The sequence below is a fragment of the Lucilia sericata genome, unplaced genomic scaffold (assembly GCF_015586225.1).
Source record: "Lucilia sericata isolate MDLA Ls3-8-SP2 unplaced genomic scaffold, ASM1558622v1 Contig000017F_arrow, whole genome shotgun sequence".
NCBI lineage: Eukaryota > Metazoa > Arthropoda > Insecta > Diptera > Calliphoridae > Lucilia > Lucilia sericata.
Genome location: NW_023994056.1, coordinates 1,359,285 through 1,372,496, shown reverse-complemented (window position 1 = coordinate 1,372,496; position 13,212 = coordinate 1,359,285). Strand labels below are relative to the sequence as shown.

At 32.4% G+C, this 13,212-nt stretch overlaps 2 protein-coding genes across 2 annotated transcripts; one reads left to right on the top strand and one right to left on the bottom strand.

The window, feature by feature from the left end:
* Positions 1–8,195: 8,195 nt before the first annotated feature.
* LOC119606662 (ER membrane protein complex subunit 8/9 homolog) lies at positions 8,196–9,129 on the bottom strand. Its single transcript, XM_037960220.1, has 2 exons — positions 8,813–9,129; positions 8,196–8,746 (listed from the first exon to the last, which is right to left on the bottom strand). Exons 1-2 carry the CDS (start codon positions 8,996–8,998, stop codon positions 8,336–8,338), a joined length of 597 nt encoding a protein of 198 aa, XP_037816148.1. The 5' UTR covers positions 8,999–9,129; the 3' UTR covers positions 8,196–8,335.
* Positions 9,130–9,409: 280 nt separating this feature from the next.
* Positions 9,410–12,758, top strand: LOC119606566 (GATA zinc finger domain-containing protein 10). The gene is made up of 5 exons (XM_037960125.1): positions 9,410–9,696; positions 9,787–10,032; positions 10,091–10,235; positions 10,295–11,170; positions 11,234–12,758. Exons 1-5 carry the CDS (start codon positions 9,624–9,626, stop codon positions 12,159–12,161), a joined length of 2,268 nt encoding a protein of 755 aa, XP_037816053.1. The 5' UTR covers positions 9,410–9,623; the 3' UTR covers positions 12,162–12,758.
* The last annotated feature ends 454 nt before the right edge of the window (positions 12,759–13,212 follow it).

Below are 13,212 nucleotides of genomic sequence, written 5' to 3'. Positions count from 1 at the left end.
CCGAAAAACTGGAAGTAGCCCAGGACTAGTTCTTTACAAAAATATATAGTTTATATGCAATTCCAGCTCTGGATAATTTTGACGAATTTTTGAAAAATCATCAAATTTTGCCAAAAATAGTGGAATTTTCAAGTGGCTCCAAAGAGCATTTGGAGAAGACATGAATCGGGGTACCGAAAAACTGAAAGTAGCCCAGGACTAGTTCTTTCCAAAAATATATAGTTTATATGCAATTCCAGCTCTGGATAATTTTGACGAATTTTTGAAAAATCATCAAATTTTGCCAAAAGTAGTGGAATTTTCAAGTGGATCCAACGGGCATTTGGAGAAGACATGAATCGGGGTACCGAAAAACTGGAAGTAGCCCAGGACTAGTTCTTTCCAAAAATGTATAGTTTATATGCAATTCCAGCTCTGGATAATTTTGACGAATTTTTGAAAAATCATCAAATTTTGCCAAAAATAGTGGAATTTTCATGTGGCTCCAAAGAGCATTTGGAGAAGACATGAATCGGGGTACCGAAAAACTGGAAGTAGCCCAGGACTAGTTCATTCCAAAAATGTATACTTTATATGTAATTCCAGCTCTGGATAATTTTGACGATTTTTTGAAAAATCATCAAATTTTGCCAAAAATAGTGGAATTTTCAAGTGGATCCAACGGGCATTTGGAGAAGACATGAATCGGGTTACCGAAAAACTGGAAGTAGCCCAGGACTAGTTCTTTCCAAAAATATATAGTTTATATGCAATTCCAGCTCTGGATAATTTTGACGAATTTTTGAAAAATCATCAAATTTTGCCAAAAATAGTGGAATTTTCAAGTGGCTCCAAAGAGCATTTGGAGAAGACATGAATCGGGGTACCGAAAAACTGGAAGTAGCCCAGGACTAGTTCTTTCCAAAAATGTATAGTTTATATGCAATTCCAGCTCTGGATAATTTTGACGATTTTTTGAAAAATCATCAAATTTTGCCAAAAATAGTGGAATTTTCAAGTGGCTCCAAAGAGCATTTGGAGAAGACATGAATCGGGGTACCGAAAAACTGGAAGTTGCCCAGGACTAGTTCTTTCCAAAAATGTATAGTTTATATGCAATTCCAGCTCTGGATAATTTTGACGATTTTTTGAAAAATCATCAAATTTTGGCAAAAATAGTTGAATTTTCAAGTGGCTCCAAAGAGCATTTGGAGAAGACATGAATTGGGGTACCGAAAAACTGGAAGTAGCCCAGGACTAGTTCTTTCCAAAAATGTATAGTTTATATGCAATTCCAGCTCTGGATAATTTTGACGATTTTTTGAAAAATCACCAAATTTTGCCAAAAATAGTGGAATTTTCAAGTGGCTCCAAAGAGCATTTGGAGAAGACATGAATTGGGGTACCGAAAAACTGGAAGTAGCCCAGGACTAGTTCTTCTTAAAAATATATAGTTTATATGCAATTCCAGCTCTGGATAATTTTGACGAATTTTTGAAAAATCATCAAATTTTGCCAAAAATAGTGGAATTTTCAAGTGGCTCCAAAGAGCATTTGGAGAAGACATGAATCGGGGTACCGAAAAACTGAAAGTAGCCCAGGACTAGTTCTTTCCAAAAATATATAGTTTATATGCAATTCCAGCTCTGGATAATTTTGACGAATTTTTGAAAAATCATCAAATTTTGCCAAAAGTAGTGGAATTTTCAAGTGGATCCAACGGGCATTTGGAGAAGACATGAATCGGGGTACCGAAAAACTGGAAGTAGCCCAGGACTAGTTCTTTCCAAAAATGTATAGTTTATATGCAATTCCAGCTCTGGATAATTTTGACGAATTTTTGAAAAATCATCAAATTTTGCCAAAAATAGTGGAATTTTCATGTGGCTCCAAAGAGCATTTGGAGAAGACATGAATCGGGGTACCGAAAAACTGGAAGTAGCCCAGGACTAGTTCATTCCAAAAATGTATACTTTATATGTAATTCCAGCTCTGGATAATTTTGACGATTTTTTGAAAAATCATCAAATTTTGCCAAAAATAGTGGAATTTTCAAGTGGATCCAACGGGCATTTGGAGAAGACATGAATCGGGTTACCGAAAAACTGGAAGTAGCCCAGGACTAGTTCTTTCCAAAAATATATAGTTTATATGCAATTCCAGCTCTGGATAATTTTGACGAATTTTTGAAAAATCATCAAATTTTGCCAAAAATAGTGGAATTTTCAAGTGGCTCCAAAGAGCATTTGGAGAAGACATGAATCGGGGTACCGAAAAACTGGAAGTAGCCCAGGACTAGTTCTTTCCAAAAATGTATAGTTTATATGCAATTCCAGCTCTGGATAATTTTGACGATTTTTTGAAAAATCATCAAATTTTGCCAAAAATAGTGGAATTTTCAAGTGGCTCCAAAGAGCATTTGGAGAAGACATGAATCGGGGTACCGAAAAACTGGAAGTTGCCCAGGACTAGTTCTTTCCAAAAATGTATAGTTTATATGCAATTCCAGCTCTGGATAATTTTGACGATTTTTTGAAAAATCGTCAAATTTTGGCAAAAATAGTTGAATTTTCAAGTGGCTCCAAAGAGCATTTGGAGAAGACATGAATTGGGGTACCGAAAAACTGGAAGTAGCCCAGGACTAGTTCTTTCCAAAAATGTATAGTTTATATGCAATTCCAGCTCTGGATAATTTTGACGATTTTTTGAAAAATCACCAAATTTTGCCAAAAATAGTGGAATTTTCAAGTGGCTCCAAAGAGCATTTGGAGAAGACATGAATTGGGGTACCGAAAAACTGGAAGTAGCCCAGGACTAGTTCTTCTTAAAAATATATAGTTTATATGCAATTCCAGCTCTGGATAATTTTGACGAATTTTTGAAAAATCATCAAATTTTGCCAAAAATAGTGGAATTTTCAAGTGGCTCCAAAGAGCATTTGGAGAAGACATGAATCGGGGTACCGAAAAACTGAAAGTAGCCCAGGACTAGTTCTTTCCAAAAATATATAGTTTATATGCAATTCCAGCTCTGGATAATTTTGACGATTTTTTGAAAAATCATCAAATTTTGGCAAAAATAGTTGAATTTTCAAGTGGCTCCAAAGAGCATTTGGAGAAGACATGAATTGGGGTACCGAAAAACTGGAAGTAGCCCAGGACTAGTTCTTTCCAAAAATGTATAGTTTATATGCAATTCCAGCTCTGGATAATTTTGACGATTTTTTGAAAAATCACCAAATTTTGCCAAAAATAGTGGAATTTTCAAGTGGCTCCAAAGAGCATTTGGAGAAGACATGAATTGGGGTACCGAAAAACTAGAAGTAGCCCAGGACTAGTTCTTCTTAAAAATATATAGTTTATATGCAATTCCAGCTCTGGATAATTTTGACGATTTTTTGAAAAATCATCAAATTTTGGCAAAAATAGTTGAATTTTCAAGTGGCTCCAAAGAGCATTTGGAGAAGACATGAATCGGGGTACCGAAAAACTGGAAGTTGCCCAGGACTAGTTCTTTCCAAAAATGTATAGTTTATATGCAATTCCAGCTCTGGATAATTTTGACGAATTTTTGAAAAATCGTCAAATTTTGCCAAAAATAGTGGAATTTTCAGGTGGCTCCAAAGAGCATTTGGAGAAGACATGAATCGGGGTACCGAAAAACTGGAAGTAGCCCAGGACTAGTTCTTTCCAAAAATTTTTTGAAAAAACATAAAAAGCATATGTTACACAAAATCATAAAATACATTCATACAAACGTACAAAAATTACCTTTCGATCCTCAACACTTGTGTTGTTATAAACGATCAATAAAAGAATCGACATTTTGCGAATTTTCTCAAATAATTGCTTCATTTTTTGACTTATTGTAGAGTTTTTTCAATTTTCACAACGAATACGAAAAATATTACCTGAGAATGGTTATCGTGGTAGTCAACTAGCGCGGTCAAGTAGAGTCGAAGGGACTCTACTTTTACATTATTAGTACCTGAGAATATAAAAAACACAAGAAAAAAATCGTGCTGTCATAAAAAAATTACAGAAATCATATATAAAAAACGGCTATCCCAACAACAACTTAACAGCGCCCAAAACCATCAAACCTATTGGCAGCGAAGCAATAAAATATGCATAATTTTCATGGAAAACTTACAACAATATTTTGCTACCTCCATCACTCTCATTATTTATTCACAAAATAAAATTATGAACTACCGTCAAGATAATTCTTTAAAAAGAGTTCATTGAGTGATATTTAATATTAACAAAAGTGAAAAACAATATGAAAGAAATGTTTATTTTTTATTGAAAGTATTTTATTTATACGTAAAAACTGTTAACGAAAATTCAAATCAAATACTGAACAACAGAAGTTGATTTTTTAAATATTTTTCATAATAAGAATAATAGTATCGACCTGAAACTACCTACATTTTACGCAAAATTTGATGATTCTTCAAAAAATCGTCAAAATTATCCAGAGCTGGAATTGCATATAAACTATACATTTTTGGAAAGAACCAGTCCCGGGCTACTTCCAGTTTTTCGGTACCCCGATTCATGTCTTCTCCAAATGCCCGTTGGATCCACTTGAAAATTCCACTACTTTTGGCAAAATTTGATGATTTTTCAAAAATTCGTCAAAATTATCCAGAGCTGGAATTGCATATAAACTATATATTTTTAAGAAGAACTAGTCCTGGGCTACTTCCAGTTTTTCGGTACCCCAATTCATGTCTTCTCCAAATGCTCTTTGGAGCCACTTGAAAATTCCACTATTTTTGGCAAAATTTGGTGATTTTTCAAAAAATCGTCAAAATTATCCAGAGCTGGAATTGCATATAAACTATACATTTTTGGAAAGAACTAGTCCTGGGCTACTTCCAGTTTTTCGGTACCCCGATTCATGTCTTCTCCAAATGCCCGTTGGATCCACTTGAAAATTCCACTACTTTTGGCAAAATTTGATGATTTTTCAAAAATTCGTCAAAATTATCCAGAGCTGGAATTGCATATAAACTATATATTTTTAAGAAGAACTAGTCCTGGGCTACTTCCAGTTTTTCGGTACCCCAATTCATGTCTTCTCCAAATGCTCTTTGGAGCCACTTGAAAATTCCACTATTTTTGGCAAAATTTGGTGATTTTTCAAAAAATCGTCAAAATTATCCAGAGCTGGAATTGCATATAAACTATACATTTTTGGAAAGAACTAGTCCTGGGCTACTTCCAGTTTTTCGGTACCCCAATTCATGTCTTCTCCAAATGCTCTTTGGAGCCACTTGAAAATTCCACTATTTTTGGCAAAATTTGATGATTTTTCAAAAATTCGTCAAAATTATCCAGAGCTGGAATTGCATATAAACTATATATTTTTGGAAAGAACTAGTCCTGGGCTACTTCCAGTTTTTCGGTAACCCGATTCATGTCTTCTCCAAATGCCCGTTGGATCCACTTGAAAATTCCACTATTTTTGGCAAAATTTGATGATTTTTCAAAAAATCGTCAAAATTATCCAGAGCTGGAATTACATATAAAGTATACATTTTTGGAATGAACTAGTCCTGGGCTACTTCCAGTTTTTCGGTACCCCGATTCATGTCTTCTCCAAATGCTCTTTGGAGCCACTTGAAAATTCCACTATTTTTGGCAAAATTTGATGATTTTTCAAAAATTCGTCAAAATTATCCAGAGCTGGAATTGCATATAAACTATATATTTTTGGAAAGAACTAGTCCTGGGCTACTTCCAGTTTTTCGGTAACCCGATTCATGTCTTCTCCAAATGCCCGTTGGATCCACTTGAAAATTCCACTATTTTTGGCAAAATTTGATGATTTTTCAAAAAATCGTCAAAATTATCCAGAGCTGGAATTACATATAAAGTATACATTTTTGGAATGAACTAGTCCTGGGCTACTTCCAGTTTTTCGGTACCCCGATTCATGTCTTCTCCAAATGCTCTTTGGAGCCACATGAAAATTCCACTATTTTTGGCAAAATTTGATGATTTTTCAAAAATTCGTCAAAATTATCCAGAGCTGGAATTGCATATAAACTATACATTTTTGGAAAGAACTAGTCCTGGGCTACTTCCAGTTTTTCGGTACCCCGATTCATGTCTTCTCCAAATGCCCGTTGGATCCACTTGAAAATTCCACTACTTTTGGCAAAATTTGATGATTTTTCAAAAATTCGTCAAAATTATCCAGAGCTGGAATTGCATATAAACTATATATTTTTGGAAAGAACTAGTCCTGGGCTACTTTCAGTTTTTCGGTACCCCGATTCATGTCTTCTCCAAATGCTCTTTGGAGCCACTTGAAAATTCCACTATTTTTGGCAAAATTTGATGATTTTTCAAAAATTCGTCAAAATTATCCAGAGCTGGAATTGCATATAAACTATATATTTTTAAGAAGAACTAGTCCTGGGCTACTTCCAGTTTTTCGGTACCCCAATTCATGTCTTCTCCAAATGCTCTTTGGAGCCACTTGAAAATTCCACTATTTTTGGCAAAATTTGGTGATTTTTCAAAAAATCGTCAAAATTATCCAGAGCTGGAATTGCATATAAACTATACATTTTTGGAAAGAACTAGTCCTGGGCTACTTCCAGTTTTTCGGTACCCCAATTCATGTCTTCTCCAAATGCTCTTTGGAGCCACTTGAAAATTCAACTATTTTTGCCAAAATTTGATGATTTTTCAAAAAATCGTCAAAATTATCCAGAGCTGGAATTGCATATAAACTATACATTTTTGGAAAGAACTAGTCCTGGGCAACTTCCAGTTTTTCGGTACCCCGATTCATGTCTTCTCCAAATGCTCTTTGGAGCCACTTGAAAATTCCACTATTTTTGGCAAAATTTGATGATTTTTCAAAAAATCGTCAAAATTATCCAGAGCTGGAATTGCATATAAACTATACATTTTTGGAAAGAACTAGTCCTGGGCTACTTCCAGTTTTTCGGTACCCCGATTCATGTCTTCTCCAAATGCTCTTTGGAGCCACTTGAAAATTCCACTATTTTTGGCAAAATTTGATGATTTTTCAAAAATTCGTCAAAATTATCCAGAGCTGGAATTGCATATAAACTATATATTTTTGGAAAGAACTAGTCCTGGGCTACTTCCAGTTTTTCGGTAACCCGATTCATGTCTTCTCCAAATGCCCGTTGGATCCACTTGAAAATTCCACTATTTTTGGCAAAATTTGATGATTTTTCAAAAAATCGTCAAAATTATCCAGAGCTGGAATTACATATAAAGTATACATTTTTGGAATGAACTAGTCCTGGGCTACTTCCAGTTTTTCGGTACCCCGATTCATGTCTTCTCCAAATGCTCTTTGGAGCCACTTGAAAATTCCACTATTTTTGGCAAAATTTGATGATTTTTCAAAAAATCGTCAAAATTATCCAGAGCTGGAATTGCATATAAACTATACATTTTTGGAAAGAACTAGTCCTGGGCTACTTCCAGTTTTTCGGTACCCCGATTCATGTCTTCTCCAAATGCTCTTTGGAGCCACCTGAAAATTCCTCAATTTTCGGCAAAATCTGATGATTTTTCAAAAAATCGTCAAAATTATCCAGAGCTGGAATTGCATATAAACTATACATTTTTGGAAAGAACTGGTCCTGGGCTACTTCCAGTTTTTCGGTACCCCGATTCATGTCTTCTCCAAGTGTCTGTTTTTTGCATTTGAAAATTCTATATTTTACTACCATATTTGACGAGTATAAAATTATTTTAACTAATTTTTATTTTATATATTAATTTTTTGAATATATTTTAATATAATTTTACTTTATTTCTTAAAAAACATTTTATTTGGTGCTCGTTTTATTAAAAAATAAATTTTAATTCATTTGAAAACGAATTTTATAGTATGTGGAACGTATTTGACATATGTGGTGTGGGACGTATCTGGCCGACGAATTTAACTTCACACCCTTAAAAATTATTATTAAATAAAAAAAAAATTAAATTATAAATATTAAAATTTGTAAACTAAGATTTTAAATAAAATCTTGAATTAAAATACTTAAGTTTAAAAATTTAATTTTGAAAAGAATTGTAGTAGATTTTCGTTAATTTTAATAAACTACTAGATAGAAAGACAACTTTATTTTAATAAATAATTAAGGATAGAAATTTCTAACATTATAGCTAAGACTCCTTGTAATTGATATAAAAACAAACACAGATTTTAAATATTTTTCATAAATACGCTGTAAATGTGGATTTGTTTTATTATTGTTATTACACTATAAATTGCACCCTTAAATCTAAAAAAATTTACTTTTTAAAACAAAAATAGAAAGAAAAGAAACTCTATCAATTATCTACTCTCATCAATACATGGCCATGATTTGTTGCAAGTCACGATTTAAAAACTGATTAGTCCAATCGTTTTCAGGATTATCTAAATGATTATCAAAATCGACTACATCCTTCATAGCGCCTCTTTTCAATAAAGCTGATACAGCTTGCAACGTAGTCTCGGATTGTAAAAGTTTAAAGTCCGACTTAGACCAACGACCCGAATCGCTGGAACAACCAAAAACTTTAATGGCTGGCACTTCCTGGCCCAAAGTCATTAATTTATTATCTATAACCACAAAACAGGCATTTTTGTAATTCTCTTGAATCTTATCTGCAATTTTAGCGGCAGGAGCCTTATCCAGCGAGTTATCCAAGAAATTTTCGGCCGCACAATAATAACCGGCCACCACTAGATTTTCACGTTCAGCATAAGCATCAATCTTAAAACAGTTATTATGTACACAATGATTAACTATTTGCTTAATTAAATAATATAGTAAACTTACCTGCATAAGGGCTATTTCCACCATGGGAGTGACATACAAACATTGATGAAACAGCGGTATGGCATCGATAATTTCTGTATCTGATTTGCTAGCCAGTAAAATACCATTTACTGCCAAATGCGGATATTTAGCAGCATGGAATATCATTTTAGCATAAGCACGTTCACTAAATTTATATAAAGTCATTTTATTTTATTTAATTTTCTGTGAAAATTTAACTAAAAACACGTATTTTATGCAGGCAAAGTAAATGCAGAAAAAAATTAATGAGAAAATTGTCACAAATGAACTGTCAAGGCGACAAGAGAATAAAATCTGTTCGCAAAATAAGGTAATCACAAATGCAACTCTGTCTTAAAGAAATAAAGGTGAAATTTGTGAACAAACAAACTCACCATTAAGAAAAATGTAAACAATTGCAAAAATCAACTTAAAAATACATTTTAATTTAGTTAATTCCTTGAAATTATTGTTAAAATTGAAATAATTAAATAATTTAAGTTATTTTTTCTTAAAATTCCTTATTATTTTATTTAACATGTCTGTTTTTGTGCAAACAAAAATATACCTCTCTTTTTTAAACTTCAACTATTGACATTTGTTTTTCATTTTTTTCCTATTGTCAAATATTTGACATTTCAATTTATTTTTATCACTATAACAAAATAAAAATATAGAAAAATTTTTGTTTTTTATACCAGTTTTGTTATAAAATTAAAGTTAATTCCAGATAAATATTAAAGTACCGCCTTAGAATTTCAATAAAACCATAAAGAAAATGTGTAAACGTTGAATTAAAACGCCAAAAACTATGATGGAAACTTTAGCATTAAGCTCGACAGACAACCAAAACAATCAAACACTCCACGTAGCAGCAGCTGGAGGTATATAATTTTTTCCTTATAAATTTTTCTTAGTAATTTTATAAGTATTTATAAACTAGTTTGATGTGTTTTTTATTCCTAAAAACAAAGTTTTAGATAATCATCATCATTCGCCGGTGGAGGAAGAGCAAATGATGAATCTCAGTGATATGACAGATTTGTCACAGGAAATACAAGAAGATATGGTGGTCACCATGCCCGTAGCCAAAGAGATATTGTTGATATCATTGGTTTCCCAAGAGCAGGCCTTGTATAATCCTAAACATGAAAATTATAGAAATACCCATAGGAAAGATATTAAATGGCTAGAAATCTCCGAACAATTGGGCTGGACAGGTAATTATAGTTTAGTTCAGGATATAATCAAAGTATTTAAATGTATTTTGTTTAATAGAGCTGCAATGTAAAGCAAAATGGAAAGCCATGAGAGATCAGTATTGCCGGGAGTTAAAAAGATCCAAATTTAATAACAAAGTCAATGTGAAATGGAAATATTTCAAGGAATTAGATTTTCTAAGGCCCTATGCTTTGGCAAGAAAGTAATTACTTATTATGTGAAGAAAATTTAGAATATTTATTAATATTTTTTAAATTTCAGCTATCGTCCCCGTCTTCCACCTGCCATTAATACCAATAATAACAATAATTCCTTTATTTGCTCTACTGTTACCAACAACAATAATAATGGTATTACCAATGTAGCCAATGAGGATAATAATGCTACCCCAAAATTTACTACCATTAAAATAGAGGGCAGTACTACCATCAATTTTGCCACCTGCGACTTTTCATCCAACAAATCTGACACCTCCAACAATCTCACGGAGGAGCAGCTGTCCTCAGTTTTACAGCAGCAAACAGATGAACATAATTGGACTTATATAACGGGATCCAATAACTCCTCCAATAATAATACCAGGCTGGACAATCATTCACTGAGTGATACACAACATTTATTAAACACACATCATCAACATAATACAGATAATCAACATCATCATCAAACACAAACCACAGATGAGGCCTTATACAATGTTTTGGTAGATTGTATGGGACAAATACAAGAACAGCAACAACAACAGCAACAGCAGCAACAACAGGAACAATTGTGCCAACAGCAAACTACACCAAATAATAATGAGGATGAAGATGATGATCCTATACACACTTTCTTGAATATAGAAAGTTATTTTGAAAAGGAATTGATTGCTTTAATACGCAATGAGGATATGTTGTACAACAACTTCAATCCCAATTATCGTAATGTCAAATTAAAACTGGAGGCTTGGGATGAAATAGCACGCAAATTGAAAAAGACGGTTAAACAGTGTCGTCTGAAGTGGAAGGCTTTAAGAGATCAATTTATAAGAGAACATAAACGTCTAAAGAACCGGGAGAATAGTGAAACTTTACCGCGTTGGAAACACTATGATGCTTTGAGTTTTTTGCAAAAGTTTATAAAACATAAAGGAAGGTAAGTGTTAAAGGAAATTAAGGACAATTTTAAAAATTTTATTAAATTTAAATTGATTTACAGTGATTATATTACCCCCAAGAATCTGTTGGAATTGGCCAAAAATAAACTAGTGGATGATATGGATGATGGCAGCAGTTCACCTTTACAGCAAATGTCCGGGGTCAGTGATGATCAGGCAATGCAGCAGCAAACAGATCAACAAGATAATTTATGTGTTAGCACTGGCAGTGTGAGTGGTTATGATGATATGGATATAGATAATTATATTATAGGCGATAGTGGCAGTGTGGTAGATGAACACAATGAGCCCGATGATCACGAGCCAGATAATGAAGATCGTAAATCTCAGCAAGAGTTCTCAGTATTTAGTAATCATAATACTAATATAAGTATGGGTTCCAACGCCATGGATTCCACTAGCACTACTACACTGCAACAGACCTTTAAAGAAGAACATCCCCAGTTACAAACACAACATTTAGCAGAAACACAACAACAGCAGCAGCAACAACAACAACATATCAGCATGCCTTCATTAGATTTAAATGACAACACACCAAATGATCTATTAAATTCCAATGCAATGAGCAACAATAACGCGCCAGCCAACAACCAAAATAGTTATCAGAACTCCCTAAACAACAGCAATAACATAACTTTGGCCTCTACAGTACAAACTTTGGATATTTGTGCAGGGGGTCCCTTACAGCCACCACCGCCTTTACAGCCAGCCCCTAACACAACAGAAGCCTCCACCAATACACCTAGTAACCATCTACAGCAGGACAATAACAACTTTTCTAATAGCAATAACCATCAACCAGCCATTGCTGTTGCTAATAATCCTCCCCCGGAGGAAGATGAAGTGGGTGCATTTTTTAAATCTGTTGCCATGAAAATACGCAATGCTAATTTATCACAAGTGGCCTTAACTGATTTGGAAATTGATATCTTAAGGGTGATTAATAACGCTTTAAGGAATCACTAAAAACAAAACCACAGACGGACACCTAAACAACAATAAGGGATCAATTATTTATATATTAACCAAGAAAAGCAAGATTTTAATAAAATTTCCTTGAGTTTTTACTCCCAAAAGTATCAACGACTCAAAATTTTTAGATTTTAAACATATTTTTTTCGCAAAAAATGTTATATATTACTATTTATAAGAATTGTTAGTTAATATTGTCATATATTATTATTATTATTGTTTTTTTACATGTTTTTCCTTTGTTTTTTCTTTAATTACTATTTAATATATTTTTTATTTATTATTTAAAAAAAAATGTAAAACTGATCAAACAAATTAATAACAATTTGGCAAATTTTCAAAATTTAAATTTTAAAAACTGCAGCACAATTACCATAGTAAAACTCTCTTACAATAACAACAAAATAATAGTTTCAATTAAACCAAAAAAAAGTTTATTAGTTTGTTTAAAATAGTACCTATATTATATATTATATGTACCCCCGATTTATTATTATATATTCCAATAATATCTACCTACACACATACATTACAATACAAATACAACATACTTATTTTGTAAATAAATAAACATTGAGTTTACTAAATTTTGAAAAATGTTCTGTGTATTTATTTAAACTTTTTTTTGAACATAAAACACATGCTGCTGCTTAATTGGAAGCAAATGAGCAAAAAGCAAATCATTTTAAGAATTTTTAAAAATAAAATATAAAAACATTTTTCCTACAATTTTGAGAATTGGAGGCAATTTCATATAAAGGTCTTAATATAATATCAATAAATTGGAGTTATTCGAAGAAAATTAGAAAAGTGCAACAAAATCGAAAACTTTTTGAAATCGATCAAATTGGATTTTTAGTAAAAAAGTAATAAACTTTTTATAAAAAAATTTTGTTTATAAAGTTCTATTAGTAATAATTACAAATTTTTTGTAATAATTGAAAATTTTTAGAGAAAAACTTTAAATTTTTGGAAAAAATAGATTTTTTATGAAATATCGAGTTTTTTGAATTTTATTTAAATTTTTTTGGGAATTTGTGTTTTA